The sequence below is a fragment of the Barbatula barbatula genome (assembly GCF_947034865.1).
Source record: "Barbatula barbatula genome assembly, chromosome: 18".
Taxonomy (NCBI): Eukaryota; Metazoa; Chordata; class Actinopteri; order Cypriniformes; family Nemacheilidae; genus Barbatula; species Barbatula barbatula.
This window is the reverse complement of record NC_136781.1, coordinates 301,302-321,326: the sequence shown is the minus strand read 5'-3', so window position 1 is coordinate 321,326 and position 20,025 is coordinate 301,302. Positions and strand designations below refer to the sequence as shown.

At 41.1% G+C, this 20,025-nt stretch overlaps 3 protein-coding genes across 7 annotated transcripts; 2 read left to right on the top strand and 1 right to left on the bottom strand.

Moving 5' to 3' along the window:
• Positions 1-1,287: 1,287 nt before the first annotated feature.
• Positions 1,288-11,116, top strand: stx18 (syntaxin 18). Of its 2 annotated transcripts, none has more exons than XM_079480444.1 (11): positions 1,288-1,542; positions 7,044-7,111; positions 7,201-7,316; positions 7,413-7,490; positions 8,441-8,507; positions 9,315-9,385; positions 9,515-9,597; positions 9,813-9,871; positions 10,033-10,102; positions 10,213-10,293; positions 10,385-11,116. In XM_079480444.1, the coding sequence occupies exons 1-11, from the start codon at positions 1,381-1,383 to the stop codon at positions 10,478-10,480; spliced, it is 951 nt and encodes a 316-aa protein (XP_079336570.1). In that variant the 5' UTR covers positions 1,288-1,380; the 3' UTR covers positions 10,481-11,116. The 2 variants fall into 2 exon arrangements, with proteins under 2 accessions (XP_079336570.1, XP_079336571.1); XM_079480445.1 differs by having other exon boundaries at positions 1,320-1,542; positions 7,215-7,316; positions 10,385-10,679.
• Positions 10,697-15,736, bottom strand: zbtb49 (zinc finger and BTB domain containing 49). Of its 3 annotated transcripts, none has more exons than XM_079480442.1 (9): positions 15,666-15,736; positions 15,189-15,340; positions 14,947-15,109; positions 13,532-14,300; positions 13,401-13,447; positions 13,252-13,325; positions 13,049-13,131; positions 12,022-12,183; positions 10,697-11,904 (listed from the first exon to the last, which is right to left on the bottom strand). In XM_079480442.1, the coding sequence occupies exons 2-9, from the start codon at positions 15,338-15,340 to the stop codon at positions 11,585-11,587; spliced, it is 1,770 nt and encodes a 589-aa protein (XP_079336568.1). In that variant the 5' UTR covers positions 15,666-15,736; the 3' UTR covers positions 10,697-11,584. The 3 variants fall into 3 exon arrangements, with proteins under 3 accessions (XP_079336568.1, XP_079336569.1, XP_079336567.1); XM_079480443.1 differs by having other exon boundaries at positions 10,705-11,904; positions 15,189-15,301; positions 15,666-15,721; XM_079480441.1 differs by lacking the exon at positions 15,666-15,736 and having other exon boundaries at positions 10,705-11,904; positions 15,189-15,612.
• Positions 15,311-19,718, top strand: lyar (Ly1 antibody reactive homolog (mouse)). 2 transcript variants are annotated; one of them, XM_079480446.1, is made up of 10 exons: positions 15,311-15,376; positions 15,926-16,126; positions 16,232-17,126; positions 17,214-17,328; positions 17,779-17,886; positions 17,978-18,061; positions 18,284-18,503; positions 18,587-18,652; positions 19,178-19,263; positions 19,520-19,718. In XM_079480446.1, exons 3-10 carry the CDS (start codon positions 17,005-17,007, stop codon positions 19,655-19,657), a joined length of 939 nt encoding a protein of 312 aa, XP_079336572.1. In that variant the 5' UTR covers positions 15,311-15,376; positions 15,926-16,126; positions 16,232-17,004; the 3' UTR covers positions 19,658-19,718. The 2 variants fall into 2 exon arrangements, with proteins under 2 accessions (XP_079336572.1, XP_079336573.1); XM_079480447.1 differs by lacking the exon at positions 15,311-15,376 and having other exon boundaries at positions 15,706-16,146.
• The last annotated feature ends 307 nt before the right edge of the window (positions 19,719-20,025 follow it).

Genomic DNA, 20,025 nt, shown 5'->3' with positions numbered 1-20,025 from the left:
TCATTTTACACAGAAGCTTCCAGTGAACAGAAAGCCCAAGAAACATGCTAATTATATAAACAAACATACTTATACATACATACATACATATATATATATATAAACAACATGTAAACAAATGATATACAATATATTATATGTGTATGTTGTTTATATATATATATATATATATATATACGTGTGTATACAGAGACATCTGAAGCAATATTTGTATATGTTAAACGTTTTTATGTGTCTTCATGCAGGACAGATATCAAGCCTTAGATAATCATCTAGATAAAATAAATACTGTCCTGTGAGATGAGACCGTGATTCTTTGAAATAAATTAATAAATTACAACTACCACATTGTTATTTACATGCCACCTGGCACACGGGAATATATGGCTAGGCCTATAGACCCCTTTACTTCACGGCATTAGCTGGAGGCCAAACAAAAGGAGGTGGCCACAGATTCAGCTACATGAGGAGTTTAAAATATCATCTTGTTGTGTTGTGGCACAATCGACAGAATACAGTCTACAATTTGATATTTGAACACATACCTGCTGCCACTGCCAAACAAAAACACTGACAATAGCTGTAGTTAAACACAATAAAACGAGCTGAACAGAAACAATCATCAAAAAACACGTATCCTTGCGTTAAAGTTCAAAGTATTTTCAAAAACAATCGTTCTCCTAGACAGCGAGTGTTCTTATGATCACATTTATGCAGATTTTTTTCTAGTCATTGTCAAAAAGCAAGCAAACAAAACGTGTTGCCTAGCATTAGCAATGTGGACAGGTGGATCTTTCTGTCTCCATCTAAGCTCCGCCCACAAAAACACCTAACAGTAAAGGCGTCTACTATCACACCCCATACAAAACTGATCTGCTTTTGGCTATTTCAAAAGTAAAATACTTAACTTACATTGTAAAATTAAAGGGATTGATAGTTCACCCAAAAAGTTAAATGTTGTCATTACTCTATAAAAATGATGCCTATTTTCACTACCATTGTCATTTTTTCTACTATGGTAGTCAATGAGGTCCAAGAACTGTTTGGTCACAAGCATTTGTCCAAATATCTTTATCTGACATTTATACAGATTTGGAACATTTTGGGGTGAACTGTCCCTTTAATGCCCCCCGTAATTCTTTGTTTATTTCATAATTCTTTAATTATCTATTTTATGTGGCAAGTTAGTGATTACTAGGAAATCTATATTTAAAGTGTTTACTGTTTTCGTGTTGTTAATGTCCATGCTGGAACGCTGCATAAGCTGACGGCGCGTCAGTCACAGATGCGTAACCTCTGGTGTAACCATGGAAACGAGCGCGGCTGCACTCGCGCCCGCCGCAGGTGGATGACGTCAGAGGTGCGACGTGTCAGTCAGTCATGGCTGCCGATATTACGTTATTATTCAAAGCGAGTGTGAAAACGGTGAAAACGCGAAATAAAGCGCTCGGACTCATCGACACCGCCGCGAGAGACGAACCGAGCGTCGCGAGGAGAAACACGCGACAGAGAAACACGTTCAGCTGTAAAGCCAAAGAAGTGGTGAGACGATCTATGTTCACTTTATCCACACTGAGGCAGTTGGGCTGAACCATCAAATCATGTTCTGATTCAAAGAAATACAACTTTATTTTTGCTGAACTGAGATGTTTCGTCATCGTTAAATCTACTGACACGTGTGTATGTTTGTGTCGTAGTGAATCATTGCGTCATGTTTCACAGTAGGAATTCATTGCGTTGCGAAGGACTTAGGAAGATGTTCATATAAATATAGTGCAACATTGTTGTAATTGTTAAGCGTGTCATCTGATGGTTTTTTTGTTTTTAATAGCAGCAGATTTACAGAAACAGAGAAAAATCACGTTTGTTTAAAATGAGTCGGTTTGTGGATCTTCGTGGTTAAACATCTGTGCTGCTGGTAACTGAAAGCTTCTAGGTTCAAATCCCACACACATCAACTCATGAACCATCACAACAGAGCCTGAAGCAATAAGTAATATGAATATGACGTCCGTAAGATTGCTCGTGCAACAATTCCTCATAATACAACAGCTTTAGTGTGATGAGTTGTGTAGAAATGATGGTTGCAAGACTAAATCTAAAATAGGTTCTGGCACATGTTGAAGTCATGAATACACTGTGTTCGGTGTGTGTGATACAGTGAGATATCAGAAGTGAGGCGGCCCGCATGGTCCATATTTTCTTGAGGTTTCAAACTCAATGTGCAATGTCTCAGTCTACGGGCTGCCAGACAAAAGCTTATTTTTGTGCTGATTCTAGACATCAAAGTGCATTATTGTATCTGTATTTTGCTGTGTTAGACGTAACACACAGTTCAGTTCAGAATCTGAGAGCTGTGGATGAATTTTGAGTGACACAGCCAAAGCGGGAGCCCTGTGGCCAGAGTTATTGCTGAGTTCTCTTTTAAAATGCAAAATGATCTTTTCTTTTTATTATTAGAAGTGATCTTTTTCCGAATACTGTGAGATTTCTTCTAGAGATGAAGCCTTACAGTTATCGCTTGATCTTAAAAATCTGTTGGTTCACAGTTTAAACTTCAAACGGTGATTTCTATACAAAGCAAATTCAATTTTAAGGTCATGTTAAAAACTCATCTTTTAAATAATTTTGGAGATCCTCGTGATGGGGTGTTTGATCTCTACCTTGTACGTGTATGTGTTTTATTGCCAGAGCTGTGCTAAGAATACATTTGCCAGTGTCTCTGTATGAGGACATGAACATAATGATCTCAAGAGCTGATTAGAGTTTATTTCATTAACATTTCACTGTTAGAGAAAAGATATCGTCAACCACACTCTTTCGACGACCTGTCAAAATAAAAGTCTAACTTGAAAAATCCAGATTAAAAACATTGTATTGTTTTATAATATTTATTTTATTAAATTGTAGCAGTAAATTAACTATAAACACTAGAGTATATTTATATTTACTAAAGTAATATTTATTAAATATATATTTAAAAAACTCCATTGTATCTGTAAAAGGAGGAATTTTATTGCAGTTTACCATTGTAAATGATATGTATTGACATGTAAATAACATCTACTTTTTTATATATAATTACTGTATTTCTAAAATAATGGAAAACAGAAAATACAGAACTCAGAAATGTTTTAAACGGAAACTAAATCAAATGGCCCCAATTAACCCAACTGCAACATTAATGTCCTAAACTATCTGTTAAATATTTGTAAGTGTATATTTTTTCTAACATAACAGATGTTTTACTTGTGCTACAAAACTTAAACCTCTGTAGCACCAGTGCTGCGTGCAAAAACACTTAACATACAGCCCTGAGTATTGCTGTTTGTGTTTATCTTTGTTTTTGAAATGCTTCTTTTGTGTCTTTTAGTGATTGTAAAGCACGTTGGGCAACATCTGTTGTAGTTAAATGTGCTATAGAAAGAAAGATAGCATTTCTGAAATGGTATTAAACTATACAAGCATGTCTCAGTAAATGTCGTCTTATATTTATTTGAAATTCACTCGTTCTCTATGAGTTTGTTTGAGGCTGTTGAAGATCATTTGAATCTCCGTATTTAAGTTTCTGGATTTGGATGGTTAATGTGAGTGGATTTTCAGTGCACAATAATTGTGTTACGACACATGACATTGTGTCATGTTTGATTCTGGATTGATTAAACAGGTATACGGTATATCGTGGTAGTGCACAGATTTTTCAGATTTTGAGTTCGGGTGACACACACACACACACACTGGCTCATGAATAGTAGAATATTGTTTTTTTAGTTTGTGGACAGCACTGTGTTGCAGTGGATGTGATGTGAAGTCCGGTCTCAGCAGCCCATGTTTTGGCTCTGTAAACATGCTGCAATAACATTTTCATTGAGTTTCTCTACGAAAGTGGATCCACTGGAGGCCGTGATTAGAGGTGCAAGATCAAAACAAAGTCTATATTAAATTAGTTCTCTAGTACCAGCGCAGAGAGCTCCTAATGCCCAGCAGATGTTCTCTCCTCCCCACCAGCCTTCACAAGACAGATAGAAAAGCATGAGGGAAAATAAACAATGTCAAATGCGTCTGGATGTTTTCTGCTCTGGGTGAGAGAGAGCGCTGGAGAATTTGATGGACTAATGGAAACGGAGTCGGTCACATCAGATTCTTTTACCTCGTACTGAGCGTTGTGACTCTCTGATGTTTATGAAGGGTAAACAACCAGTTAAACTCTCTGTGTGAAAGTGCAGACTTCAGTTCGGACCAAAAAACCAGACCTGGATGATGTTAATGAAATATATCAATCATGAGGCTACTTTGATTTGGTTTGATCATCAAGATTAATTTCTATTGTCCAATTGCGACGATTCGCGAGAATGGTGAATCTTTACTTGTTTTACAGGTCCAAACCTGCACAGTTTTCCCACAATACCCTTAAAGAAACCAGATGTAACATGTTCGTGGAAAGATTTCTGAAGTCAGACCAATATAAAAATAATTTTGGGAAATTGCAGCCCATGACATCACTAACTTCTAGGACTGGATAATACTGAAGAAAATGATGTGATACAGTAATGCGTTACGTTTGTAAGATAAATCTGAACCACATTAAAAATGATATAGCCAAAATTCATGTTTTATTGTTTCTGAGAAAAGAAAGCATCATTGAGAGTTCTGAAAGTAAACATGTTATTCTGTTGCAGTTCATTAAAACTTATCTTACAATTTAATTCAAACCATTGTGATGTGCACATTTCGTCGCTGTCCTTCTAAAACTTCAGATGTGCAAATTCGATGATTTCCTTTTAGAAAATACACAGTGCTCTTTAAAGTCACCATGAAATCAAACAGGACAAATCTAAGTGTTGTACACAGTGTTGCAGTGATTATTATAAATGATTTATCTGTGCACACCATTCTTTAAAAAAAAATCTGTACACGTAATCTTTAATCAAAAACACTAAGCTCCTCTCTCCCCCTCAACAACAACTCTTCACCACATGACGTCAGCAACAAAAAAGAGGTGGGACTATACCGAAAAACACGAAAACCCTAAAATAATGAGATAATGAGGTTTCAAACGAACAACAGCGATTAGCTGAATATTTGGCTAATGTTCTATATTTTGCAGCCGTGTTAACTTCTTCTTTGAACATAAGATGGCGGATAAAGTCCCGTCAAAAATGAATGTCGTTCTGTGGATCACAGAGAGTGTTTGTTGAGATTCTATCCGCGCTCCAGAAGCTTCTGTCCGTGAATAAACGTCGAGAAAAAATCTCCATGTGAGTTTATTTAGTTCTGGAGAACAAACTGCTAAATTTGATTTGCTTCAGTCTGCGGTGACGAGCCGTTCAGGTGAAATGACTACCTGATGTTCGGTGACGCTTTTCACTTTCCACGGAACGCTGACGTTAGAGACGCGAATCTTTCATAAACAGCGAATCGCTTTAATCAGCTTCGCAAACTGAACACAAACTCTTTGACCTTTCAGGGAACAAACAACACGTGAACTATAAACCGGTTTACAGTGAGTTTGTGTTCACCTTTAATCGTTCAGCGCTTGTTCATAGAGAGAGTATTGTACCGCGCGGTCAACGCGTCTCTCCTCAGAAACTAAGCCGGCGACAAAACCCCAAAACTGACCCAAACCATAGAAGTGATGATTACTATCGAGTTACTATGGCAACGGCTCCGCGGGAACGAGAACAGACGCGTGACTTTGCCGCTTGTGTGTGTGCGTGCGTGCGTGTGCATGTGAGGTAAACTGAAGGTCTCTGATGATGAGATTAAATGCAGCCAGGCAGACTGTCTCCTTTAGCCCCTCACACACACACACACACACACACACACACACACACACACACACACACACACACACACACTGGTGCTGCGGTCATTGTTTGGGTATTAATTGCTCTTTAGGGTCTTAAATTACCACAGCAATTGATCCCTGTGACCTCACGCAGGCCTCCAGGACCACTGTGGGAATCACGCGCGCGCATCGCTCATGTCCGGCTCACTGCTGCCCTCTGCTGACGTCACTGATCACTTCATTCTCAATAGATGATTGACGGATGATAGATCGATAACATGTGACGATCCGCGATTCTGATCTCACGCTGCGATTTTATTCATGAACAACATCCCTTTTATTATTTCTGTAATCTTGCACATTTTATGTCAAATAACTAAAGTGCAGTTTTAAAACAAAAAATACAAAAATCTCTTTAATATAAACAAACTAAGACTCTGTCGGTGCTTTTCCTAACTTTGACTTTTTAAGAAATATCTGCGTGTCCACATTTACCAAGAAAACAGCGCCCCTGCTGTTCAAAACATCAACTGCGACTCTTTAACGTCTCCACCGATTTTAATCGTCACATATTATAATCGATTTTCATTTTTTGGATCCCTATCTGTGGGAAATCAGTTTGATAGACTAAACGGTGATTTAATGTGGTAGTTTATTTAAATGTAGCTATTTCAGATTAAATAAAGTGAAATCAAAGCCTGAAAATAAGAGATGAGTCCATTATAGTAAAGTACCTTTAACTGAATGTGTTTGTGGGGTATGAGTGTGTGAAACTGCATATGACCTTTGACCTCGTCTGATGGTGTTATTGTGTCTGTTACAATTAAACTGCCTCTCTGTGTGTGTGTGTGTGTGTGTGTGTGTGTGTGTGTTTTGAAGTCATGATTGTGAGTCACTTGATTCTGTTCGGGTCAAATTCTACAACAGCAGCAATTATATAATTGGTGTTATTAAAGGACCAGAAACAGTTGAGTAACATTAGCAAAATAATTCACTGCATCTGTCACTCTCACATCACTTAGTGTGTGTGTGTGTGTGTGTGTGTGTGTGTGTGTGTGTGTGTGTGTGTGTGTGTGTGTGTGTGGCGCACTGTACCGGAGGTTGAAATGAAACACACAGACTACACACACACCGAAGAGACCGTGTTGAATTTTCATGAATGTAATGTTATATGCAGACGTCCTAACACAGTGAGTTGAGTTGAGTTTGTTATTTCTTCAGTTGAGTTTTGATCTGTGTGATATTTCTGCTGTAGATTTCTAACATCTCAAAGCTGAAGGATTTTCTGCTCCAGCACAGGAAGGATTATGTCAACGCAGGCAGGTCAGTCGTGAACTTGCACGTCTCTTATGCCAAACTCTAGACTGTAATAACTTCTGAATGAACAGTTCGCTCAAGGTGTGTGTTGACAGTTTCATGTCCCCAGATGTGTCCCACATGACAGACAGCGAGAGAGATCAAATCGATCAGGATGCTCAAATCTTCATGAGAACCTGTGCAGACGCCATCGGTCAACTGCGATCTGAGAGTATGACACACACACAGACACACACACACACACACAAATCAGATACTTCATGTAAACAAACTTTCTTTGGGAACTCTCTGTGTGTTGGTTTTCTAGGAGACAAACAGGTGGTCTCAGCACAGGTGAAGAATCATCGTGCAGCTGTGTTGGATCTCATAGAGGTTTATCTTAAAGGTGAACACGCGCACGCACGCACACACACACACACACACACACACACACACACACACACACACACACACACACACGGACACACACACATACAGACTTACACACGCGAACATACAGACTTACACACGCGAACACACAGACTCAGACACGTGCACACGCACAGACTCACACACGTGCACACGCACAGACTCACACACGTGCACACGCGCAGACTCACACACGTGCACACGCGCAGACTCACACACGTGCACACGCGCAGACTCACACACGTGCACACGCGCAGACTCACACACGCGAACACACAGACACACACAGTTCCAACATTTAGTCTCACTGACATGTTAAATCATTAATTCGATGAACACATGACTAATATAAGAAATATTGATATTAACAAGCTGCGCCAATGCCGTTACAATGAATGGCGAAGGAAGTCCCGCCTTCTAGTTAAACGAGCCAATCGGCAATCAGTAAAGACTGACAGCGATTCTCTTGGGCAGGCTCTCATTGGGTGCTTGTCAGCCTGTGCCCAATTTAAGCTGAGCAAACCAAAGTTATGATACAGTTCATGTCAGAGTTAAATATTGATCAGGAATTTGCTGTTTAATTGTGATTTTATAAATATCTGCCTTCCCCCGTTCTATCAGATAGGACTGTTGACCGTAGGACCGTTACAAACATGGCCGCCGACTGACATGACGTCCGTAAACGGACTTTGCTTATATAAAGCTGGTGTCAGTAGTAGAGGAAGAGACATCTCATGTAGTTTCATTGACTTTTCTTTGACATTAAGGTTTGTGTCGTGTGAGCTCTTGTGAGCAGATTTCCTCACACACACTGAATCAGCGTGACTGAATGTGATAAAGAGAGTTTACTGTACACATATTCAATCTGTGTGTGTATATGAATTCTGCTTAGTGAACATGTGAATGTTAATGTGTGTTTGTGTGCAGGAGTGTGTAAACTGTATTCTGAACAGAGAGCAGTACGCGTGAAGAGAGTCGTGGACAAAAAGAGACTGTAAGTACAGTACAGAAGGTGTTTGTATAGTCTGTCTGAAGGATGTTACTCAACACACACAACCTCTCAGCTGTGACTGTATGTAATATATGATTATTCATTATTAGATGTCATGATTTTGTTAGATGAAACTCTTTCTGACATAGACAGTGTCAAAGTGACAACATAAACAAATGTTACACCGTGTCTACACTGGACGTGATAAAAGACAATAGAATGCATTAGCACCCATTATAATAAAAGAATATGTCCACACAAACAAGCGTGTCTTGTCAGTCCGGTGTAGACACGGCATTACTGCCCTTAACTTCCGGTACACATTCACAAACAATAGAGCGCCTGTAGATTATTTCTGAAAACCATCAGACAAACCGAAAAGAAGCGTTACTCGGCTAAACTAGTCCCTCCAATATTTAGAATTTATACTGCCAAACTCAACCATACGCTATATGCCAAAATTCAACAAATTGTGTATTTAATACAATTATTATACAATACAATGATAACATAAATTAATATTAATATAAATCAAATAAAACATAAAAAGTAATATTATTAGACACTAGCCAAACGCAGTTAAGTGCGGACACGCGCATCCGGTGAAACGGTCTATTGACAGTATTAATGTGCTGCAGTGTCTCACATCACATTTATCAGCAATTAACCAACACTACCGACCAATCAGCATCTAGGAAACAACTGCAAATTCAAATGAACCGGCAAGTGTAATGTGTTGATAGTGTACAGTAACTCCACTGTATTGTGTGATTTAAAAACTTGAAATGTGAAACTTTGATGTGTTTACAGATCCAGATTAGAACCTGAGACACCCTGTAAAGACAAACCACAGACTGATGTGGAGGATAACGACAACAAAGGTTAGACACGCATGCACACGCACACAGACACACACACATGCACACACACACACAGACTCACGCATGCACACGCACACAAACACAGACACACACACCAGTGCCTGACGTGTGTGTGTGTGTGTATTGCAGATAAGTCGGTGTCAGACAGTAATGTTGACCTGTGGGAGGACAGCAGAGTGGAGGATGACCTCTCACCAGAGGAGATACAGATGGTACAGGATGTGTGTGTGTGTGTGTGTCATGTGTAGTGTGAGTGGTGAAGGTCAAATGTCCCTATCAGTGCGAAATATCATGACAACCAACTAGTTGTACAAACACTCATAATCATGTTTGTCTTTGAGTCTTATGATGTGTTTGTGAGCGTTTAATGGATAGAAAATATTGTTAGCCTGATATATAATCTTTCATATATATGTGTGTGTGTTAGTTTGAGCAGGAGAATCAGCGTCTGGTTGGTGAAATGAACAGTCTCTTAGATGAAGTCAGGTGAGACACACACACACACACAGTGTGTGTTTTACATTACAGATTTTTAGACATAAGTTGACATCATATAGCCATAAACACAAACCAATCACAGTCAGCTATTCCATCAGAAAGACCAATCATAAACAAGATTGATGTTAAACTGTGTGTGTGTGTTCCAGGCACATTGAGGGGAAGGTTGTGGAAATCTCTCGTCTGCAGGAGATCTTCACTGAAAAAGTCCTTCAGCAGGTCAGAGAACACAAAATCACACAACACACACACACACACATGCGCACACACACACATCATACTGATCACTTACTCTCACTGAACTCTCTCTGTGTGTGTGTGTGTTCTAGGATACTGAGATCGACAACATTCATCAGCTGGTTGTTGGTGCCACAGAAAATGTAAAGGAGGGAAATGAAGATATAAGAGAGGCAAGATAATACACCTGAATAGTGTGTTTGTATGTTTTTTATCATAATTTGACCTTTAAATCACATTCTCTGTGTGTTTGTGTTTGTTCAGGCTATACAGAACAACGCCGGCTTCCGCGTGTGGATTCTGTTCTTTCTGGTCATGTGTTCATTTTCACTGCTGTTTCTAGACTGGTATGATGGCTAAAGGACTCCATCAAACCACTCACAACAGTGTGTGTGTGTGTGTGTGTGTGTGTGTGTGTGTGTGTGCGTGTGCGTGTGCGTGTGTGGATGAGTGCAGCTCCCTCTAGTGGACGATAGCGTCTACAGCACATCATGATATCAATCATCTAAAGGTGGAGCATGTAAAGTACAATATTCAATAAACATTTATCAGTGAAGTCATTTTGTGTTTTTTCTTAAGTGCTTGATTTTGACAATTTATTTCATTTTTTCTGATTAACATCAATGACGTGATTGTCAGAATGTTGTCTTTTGATGCAATCATCATAATGCTGGTGTTTCATAAAAACACTTACTCTGATGTTACAGTTAATTTAACCAGTGTTTGTATCACAGCTGTAGTGAAATGACTGTAAATTACGGTTTAAAGTGATTTATGACACGAATAATCCATCATTTATAAACTCTGTCAATGTGAATATGAGATATTTAGGCATTTGCATTATCCTATACACTTATACACAGGTATCTGCAATCCCCTGGGATCCAACACACAACCTTGCATTGTTAACTCAATGCTGTTAACACTGAGATACAGGAAAGCCAAGAGACAAAGACCAGAAGAATATTTAAGAATAAAAAGATTTTCTACTTGTCTACTACTTGCACATTCACATCACACACAAGTGATCATTCATTTACATTCAAAAGCATCTGGAGACCTTCTCAGAGAGTTGTGTTATAATTGTTTAGTGTGTGTGTGTGTGTGTCTTATGGCTTCAGTAGAGTGTGAATGCAGTTGTGTGTTTGTCAGATGAATACCGCAGATGTGATCAGGAACTCAACACTGTAAAACTATGTAAACAAACAAAAAAAAGGGCAAAATGTACTGTATTCATTCGGCAGAATTTGAAGTATAGATTTTTATAGCAGTGTCACCAGTATTTTGAATTTTGCACTGTATTGAATAGATTTTTTCCAGTAAAGGTATCATCATACAAAAACTGAGATGCACACAATCACAACACAATCTTGTGTTTCAAAAAACATATCATTCGAACAGCTGTCAGAAATCCCTGAGAGAAATCACTCTACACACAATCACGTCACAGTAAATGATAGACTCTCATTGGTCCATTTCAGTGTCACTCTGCAGAGTTTTCATGGCCCGCCCCCACATCGCACCGCTGCTGCAGAGTCCTCCGGCCGTCCCACACTGTGTGTCGGGTGTCTGCAGGGGCCGTCGTGAAGCGTCTGCGTTCTCCAGCGGTGCGTCTGCACAGAGTGTCTGCTCAGCGTCTGCAGGCATGCAGCGTGTGCTGCGGTGTCTGCGCAGAACTGCGCTGCGTGTGAAACCTTTCCCGCAAGTGTCGCATACATACGGCCGTTCACCTGTGTGTGAGCGCACGTGACGCTGTAGATCACCTGACCCAGCAAAACACTTCCCTACACACACACACACTAATTAGTACTGAACGATTCTTCTGCAATAAACATGTTTTTAATGTTCTAAACAGGACATTTAACAGCTCGAAAATGTCATTTTAAGAGTACGTGTCTCACCGCAGGTCTGGCAACTGTATGGTTTGTCTCCAGCATGTCTCACTTTGTGTTTAAAGAGTTTCCGCTGCATGTTGAAAGATTTTCCACACTGATCGCAGGTGAACTCGTTCTCTGTGCTATGAGTTTTCTTGTGTTCCTTTAGATTACTGAAGTTACTAAAGCCTGACACACACACACACAATCAATTTAAAAGGGAAGTTCACCCGAAAATCTACTTTGTGTGATTATTTTCTGCCCTATATGACGTGAAACATGTTAAGAGAACTCCCGGCGTTTTCGGAGCATCGGAGAGATTTCCAGGCCTCCTCATAGACATCATGGTGTCAGTTGTTGTCAAGGTCCAGAAAAGCACTAAAGTCATGTGACATCGGTCCATCCGCTCATAGTGGAACAGTTGAAGCGACGGGAATGATTTATGTGCCCAAAACAAACCAAAATACGACTTTAATGGATATATTCTCCTGTCTTGTCAGTGTAAGGCTCACGTTCATGAGAGCACTTCTTCTTCTTCTTTTCTTCTTCTTCTTGGACGAGAGCACTGTGTTGTGAGTCAGAGCGCCGGCGTCCAATAGAGGCCACATGTGGCGTTCAGCACACAAACCTAATACACATACGTCAACCTGCTCTCATCAAAGAAGAAGAAGAAGAAGTGCTCTCATCAAAGAAGAAGAAGTGCTCTCATGAACGCACGCCATACACTGACAAGACAGAGGAGAAAATATCCACTAAAGTCATATTTTGGTTTGTTTTGGGCACATAAATCATTCTCGTGGCTTCAGATCAATTCAACTGATCCACTATGAGCAGATGGACCGATGTCACATGACTTTAGTGCTTTTCTGGACCTTGACAACAACTGACACCATGATGTCTATGAGGAGGCCTGGAAATCTCTCAGATGCTCCGAAAACGCCGGGAGTTCTCTTAACATGTTTCACGTCATATAGGGCAGAAAATAATCACACAAAGTAGATTTTTAGGTGAACTTCCCCTTTAGCTCATGTCTATCTCACGTTTTATTTCTCACCTCGTCCACAGAAGTCACACAGGTGCGGTCGAGCTCCTGAATGAATCAGAATGTGACGCTGAACATCACCTGCTGCCGCAAAACTCAACAACACAAAAAACAGCAGAAACATCAAACGCTGCTGCACAAACACCTCAGACATTTGTTGAGTTGTGCGGGTTTGTGTCGCCCGTCACAACCTTTCTCTGCAGTAACACATATACCTTTTTCCACAGAGCTCACAGATGTAGGGTTTGTCTCCTGTGTGACGTCTTAAATGTGTCTGGAGGTTTCCTGCCTACACACACACACACACACATTTATCCCTCTTGTGTTTCACTGTGTCGAGTAACAAACATCAGACCAGATTTACCTGTGAAAATCTTTTCCCGCACACGTTACACTGAAACGGCTTCTCTCCTGTCAAACACACACAACAGAAACACATCAGTGTGAGATGAGATCTGCAAGCGTGTGTGTGTGTGTGTGTGTGTGTTTTGTTACCTGTGTGTGAGCGTGTGTGCAGCTCAAGGTTACTGGGATGCTTAAAGGTCTTTCCACACACCTCACAGCAGTATTTGTTAACGTTGACCTCTGACCTCTCAGTGTCAGGGTCACGTGTCTCTCCTGCAGGTGTCGTCTTTAACTCTGACACCTCTGCTGGGTCAGAGGTCGCGATCTCAGCAGCATCAGCAGGGTCAGAGGTCACCGCTGTGGGCTGGGTCGGCGGCGCCTCCTGTTGGTCACATGGAGCATCGGCACAGTGCTCCGCCTCATCCACGCTGACGTGAGAGCGCAGGTAGTTAAACTTCTTCAGGTACACGTTCTTTTTAGTGGGAGGGGCCTCGGGTGGGTGGGCGGAGTCCGTCACGAGACTGGAGGTGTGTGTTTGGTTCTGAGGCAGGGATTGGTTAGCAGTGCTCGTGTTAAACGGCTCGTCTGCTCCTCCAAACGATGCAAGGTTCTGGTTAGCGCTCTGTTTGAAATACTGCTTGGTGTAGAAGTTTCTGAGCTTGTAGCCGTGCGGCGGCTGTCGGTCCGGGGCGTCTGGCTCTAGCGAGGTGTTGCTCGGGGCCGGCGCGGGCTGCCCACGTTTGTACGGGTCATCGGCGGGGATGAGCAGATGTTTGTGGAGATCGGCTTCTGAGGACAAAGAGTTTCTCAACACACAGTCCTGGTCGTAAGAGACATCAGCAAGCAGAGAGAAGGAGGCGTCCGGCGCTGTCACACATGGCTTCAGGAACGTGTGACACATGTTTAGGATGTTAGACACCTGCACAGACACAAACCACCCGTGATGCCATAGATCAGAACATAATTATTGATCATTTATTTACTCTCATGTCGTGTCACACCTGTGTGGGTTTCTTTCTTGTGCAGATCTCGAAAGAAGATATTTCTTGTTGATCAATCAACACTGAACCCCATTGACTTCCTTTATTTGACACAAAACCACCGAGACATTTCTCACCGGGGCTGTGCAATTTATTGAAATATCACGATTCTTTGTTATGTTTGGTCAAAGTTTAGGGTCGATGTGGATAGTATAGTATCTATCTGGCAGGTGGATGTTAGTTGGGATATCAAACAACAATCCTCGAAGCGAAATTTGTTTGATTTATTTTTGTTTGTTTACAAAATGTCCGATTTGTTTAATGCAACAGTGTTCACCTTCAGAAGTCGTAGCGATGCTTTCCTTTTCCTGAAATAATGTGGAATATATGTTGGTTATATCATTTCCTTCAAATATTTTAATACAATTTAAATTGATTTTAGAAAAAGAAATATGGTATCGCATATCGCACAGCCCTATTCTCACAATATCTTCTTTTAAGTTCCACTGAAGAAAGAGTCAAATACAGGTCTAGAACGAAACATGGCTGTTTTAGAGCCCAAATCATGCGTGTCATGTCCGTGACCTGCAGGATGTGTGCGATCTCCATCAGTGTGTGAACGTTGTCTTGGTTGAGCTCCAGGTGTGAAGTGTACATGTAATCCAGAATCTGACCCATGCCGCCCACATCCTGAATGCTCAGATGAAAGACATCGCTCTTCTGCGCTGGAGAGTTCTGGAACAGAGATCTGATGGAACATCATTCAACACTGAACGTCACACAACACTCATTAGTGTGTCACATCAGACATCTGTAGTGTGTGTCACCTGAAGTATGCACTAAAGGCAGCCAGCACGTTCTTGTGTGCTTTGAAGCAGACCCCCTTCACCACCAGCATGCAGTCACACAGTAAACCCTGAATGCGCTGCTCCTGCAGCTGCTGCAGCACATACACACTGTGACTGCTCAACCCGTCCATCTGCGCGTGCGCACACAACACACAGACGCATGTCAAGTATGTAGTGCAGATCTTTCTATACTCTTAACTTATCCAGTGCATCTGTGACTCAGTCAAAGTGATGCTGCTGCTCATAATGACAGAAGTGTGTGCGTGTGCGTGCGTGCGTGTTCTTGACCAGCCATGAGAAAATGAGCCTCGAGCAGACGCGCGCACCTGGTCTGATGCTCTCGGTCACATCATTTACTGAAACGCGTCACGTGATGTTGATGTTTCGTGGAATGTTCGCGTGTGTTTATGCGTTAAAAGTGCTTGTTTAAATAATAAAGGTTGTTACTTTTCTCACCTTTTGTTAGGATGAGCAGGCACCGCGCGGATCGCTCACTTCCTCTTTACAAATTAAGAGTCCTCAGGCACATCTGTCCTACTTTTCAAATCGGCTACATATTTTCAAGAATTCAATAACACGTAAAGGAATTGAACTTGTTCTAGTTTGACGAATGCATCGTGAAGTTTGTTTAACTGGGTATTGGCTGACATAATTGGACTACATTGAAAGTTTAGAAATTGAAAATCGGATTGTTTTACGGGTGTTTCGTGTTTCAGTCCGGAATGAAACCAGTCGCACCGGGATCACGTGACTCATTCCTGTTTCACCTCACGTGGAGATCCAGTGCGCTGGACCCGAGTTAGACTCGAATAAAACATTCGCCAGAGAGTGAGAAGATCAGACCGGACAGATCAGTCACTCGAGCTGCTGTTCTGCACGTGATCGGACTGAAGGAGAGATCAGACTCGCTGGATCAAGTAAGTTGGAGTTTGCCTCGGTGGGTCACACACGCAATAAACATACGAATACAAAGAAGTCGAATTAATAAGGTTCAATGCGTGATGTGAGCTTTCTCATCCCAGGAGTTGAAATCAGACGGAACGATCAGATTCACCGTACTGAAGGATCAGCTGGAGAGATCAGATTCACCGTACTGAAGGATCAGCTGGAGAGATCAGATTCATCTTACTGAAGGATCAGCTGGAGAGATCAGATTCACCGTACTGGAGGATCAGCTGGAGAGATCAGATTCACCGTACTGGAGGATCAGCTGGAGAGATCAGATTCACCGTACTGGAGGATCAGCTGGAGAGATCAGATTCATCTTACTGAAGGATCAGCTGGAGAGATCAGATTCATCTTACTGAAGGATCAGCTGGAGAGATCAGATTCATCTTACTGAAGGATCAGCTGGAGAGATCAGATTCACCGTACTGAAGGATCAGCTGGAGAGATCAGATTCACCGTACTGAAGGATCAGCTGGAGAGATCAGATTCATCTTACTGAAGGATCAGCTGGAGAGATCAGATTCATCATACTGAAGGATCAGCTGGAGAGATCAGATTCATCTTACTGAAGGATCAGCTGGAGAGATCAGATTCACTGTACTGGAGGATCAGCTGGAGAGATCAGATTCACCGTACTGGAGGATCAGCTGGAGAGATCAGATTCACCGTACTGGAGGATCAGCTGGAGAGATCAGATTCATTTTACTGAAGGATCAGCTGGAGAGATCAGATTCATCTTACTGAAGGATCAGCTGGAGAGATCAGATTCATCTTACTGAAGGATCAGCTGGAGAGATCAGATTCATCGTACTGAAGGATCAGCTGGGGAGAGATCAGATTGATCAGGATGGTGTTCTTCACATGTAACGCCTGTGGAGAGTCACTGAAGAAGGCTCAAGTGGACAAACACGTACTGAAGTGTGGTGGATGTCAGGTCTTGTCCTGCATCGACTGTGGAAAAGATTTCTGGTGAGTGTGATGTTGTGTAGATGCTCATGCCGCTGTGTGTTTGTGTGTTGTGTCGTGATGATTGTGACCCTTGTTGTCTGTGCACAGGGGTGAAGATTATAGAAACCACAACAAATGCATCAGTGAAGATCAGAAATACGGAGGGAAAGATTTCCAGGCGAAGGCGAATAAAGGCGACGTGAAGCAGCAGCAGTGGATTCAGGTAAATCATCTCAGAGCTGTCAGAAATATCCTCAGAGCGGCTCGATTCTGGATAAATTGAGAATCACAGTTATTTCGTTTCCAATAGAGACCACGATTCTGAATGACATAAAAAGTAATTAAGGATTTTTTTACAACAATTACCGTAGGTGAATAAAAGTGGTAACTTTTTTGTTTTACCTTAAATGTTAAAGTTAAACTTTATAAAAACTATTAATGTATTAAAGTAATTTGTATAAATATGAAATATTTATACAGTAAAACTAATTCATAAGGTGACACCTGCAATTAAAGGTTATGACTTTAGTCTGAGGTGACGCAGGAGAATCGTTGATGATCATTAATTACATCGTGTGGGTGTTTGAATCAAGATTGCGATCTTTTAAGGATTAATCGTGCAGCTCTACCTGAGAGATCCTCCGGAGAACTCAAAGCTTCTGTTGTGTTCCAGAGAATCCAGGAGGCCATGAAGCGACCCGACATTGATCCCAAACTGCATCAGGTTCTGGATCAGGTCAGCTCGTATGAGAACGTGCCCAGGAAGAGAGCAAAGTTTCAGGTGAAGATCTCAAACCCACCGTGGTGGATCTTCATTCAGCGTGATGGTTTATGTGTTGATTTATGATGGTCATGATGTTGTTCTTGTGCAGAACTGGATGAAGAACAGTCTGAAGATCCACAGTCCGCCTTTAATCGAGCAGGTCTGGGAGATCTTTTCAACGGCTGCCAGCAGCGTAAGTGTTAGACGGTCTTTATCCTTGTTTCTGCTAATTATCAGTGACATTAGATGGAGAGCAATGGATCTGTCAAGACGGCAATCAAAAATCAATATTATTGAAAATGTATGATAATACGAATAAATATAATAATCAAATCTCCCGAGCAATGAAAGAGCAATCCAAAGATTTTAGACTCACGACACGTGTTTATATTTGTTTATAATGATGTTTTTGCAGGAAAATAACACACAAACTAGACAAACACTTAGTGAGTGTTCCGCTGAGAACAAAACAAATCCTAAAGTGAGATCAGAAGAGACCTTGGAGCAGAACGGACACGACACCTGTGAGAAACAGACGAGAAAAAAGAGGAAACGGCAGACAGAAGAAAACCTTCAGAACACAGAAGACAAGAGGAAGAAAAAGCACAAGAAAGGAAAACAAGAGGCGTTTGATGGTAAAAACATCTTGACAATATCGTAGATATATCTCTAGATCTTGAAAACCATCATTTTATTCCTGTCTTTTCTGACCAATCAGAGAGTTTGAACGCAGATGGGGAGGAGCCAGTGGACCAGGAGGTGGAGTCTGAATCAAATGCTAAAGGTATTGAGGCATTACACCCTGTGACAGTGTTTCATGTAGTGATGGATTCATTTGATCAGCGCGAATGAATTTATATCAATTTAAGAAACACTTAAGAAAAATGAATTGAACACTATTACTGGCTGAGATGGCAAATATTATAGATGAAGGGAAAGTGTTGAAATGTGTATATAACTAGGTTGTCGACTCAAGAGCTCACATGTGCTGCATATCACCCATAGTATGAATTATGGGAAGTTATAATTTCTTTAGTCATTTGAATTTGTTAGTCCTGTGAATTAAATACTTCACATATGAAAGCTACTTTATTTTTTCTTTCTGTGGGGAATTTGAAATAAAAACAAAATGATAAAATAATAAAAGATCATTCTGTCATCAGTGTGACATTCGTAACTGTATTCGTTCGCCTGTTTCTTCATCACTCTCTCGTTCTCCTTTTCTTGTCTTTTTGTTTCGTTGTGTTATCACAAAGAGTTTATGTATCTGTTAAACTTTTAAGTTCTGAGTCTGTTTATTGTGTCCTAGGGAAGTTTAATTGGAAAGGAACGATAAAGGCTGTTCTGAGAGATGCTCCAGATGAAGGGCTTGCTGTCAAAAAACTGAGAAAGAAGGTGAGTGTCGTTTTATTATGATATGTAACTTCTTTCAGTGATCAGCTGACTGGAGACTTTTATTTTGAAAATAAGTAGTTTCATTCTTTCGACTTCTTTTAGGATAAATGAATTTGATTGGTTAGTTTTTTAACCATTCAGCACAGCTAACTGTAACGATCCCTCTATCATTCATTCTCATTCCTTCATGTGTCATTAGGGTGGATGGCGGTTCTGTTATTGATCATAGATTGTGTGTCTGTTGTTTACTTTTCAGGTTTTAGCTCAATACTATTCATTCACCGGAAGCTCCAACTACAGATCGGAGGATGAACTTCTCGCTCTGTTCAACAAAAAAATCAACAACAACCCAAAGTTTAAAGTCCTCAAAGAGAAAGTTAGACTTGTGAAGTAATGCTGGTGTTTTCTGCTCATCATTATTTTTAATAAACGCTGTTTAATAACAGAACTGCTTTATTCTGTGTGTGTGTTCCAGCGTTCACCTCTGACCGCTCATCTGTCCTGAGATCAGTTGTTTAAGATGGTAGTGGGGGGGCCGTGAGGGCTGAATCGGTCTCTTGTGTGAGAGTTTTTTTTTCTCAGGCCAGGGTTCAGTTGGCCCGACACACAGAGGCTCCATACAGGTGCGAGCGCTCGCTGGACCCGCGGGTCAAGACTCACCGCAGTCCGGTTTCTGCCCGGAGAATGAGCCGCCTGTCCGACACAGACACACACACACAGCGGAGCGCTCGACCTGATAAATCCCAGCGTACCGCACTGATC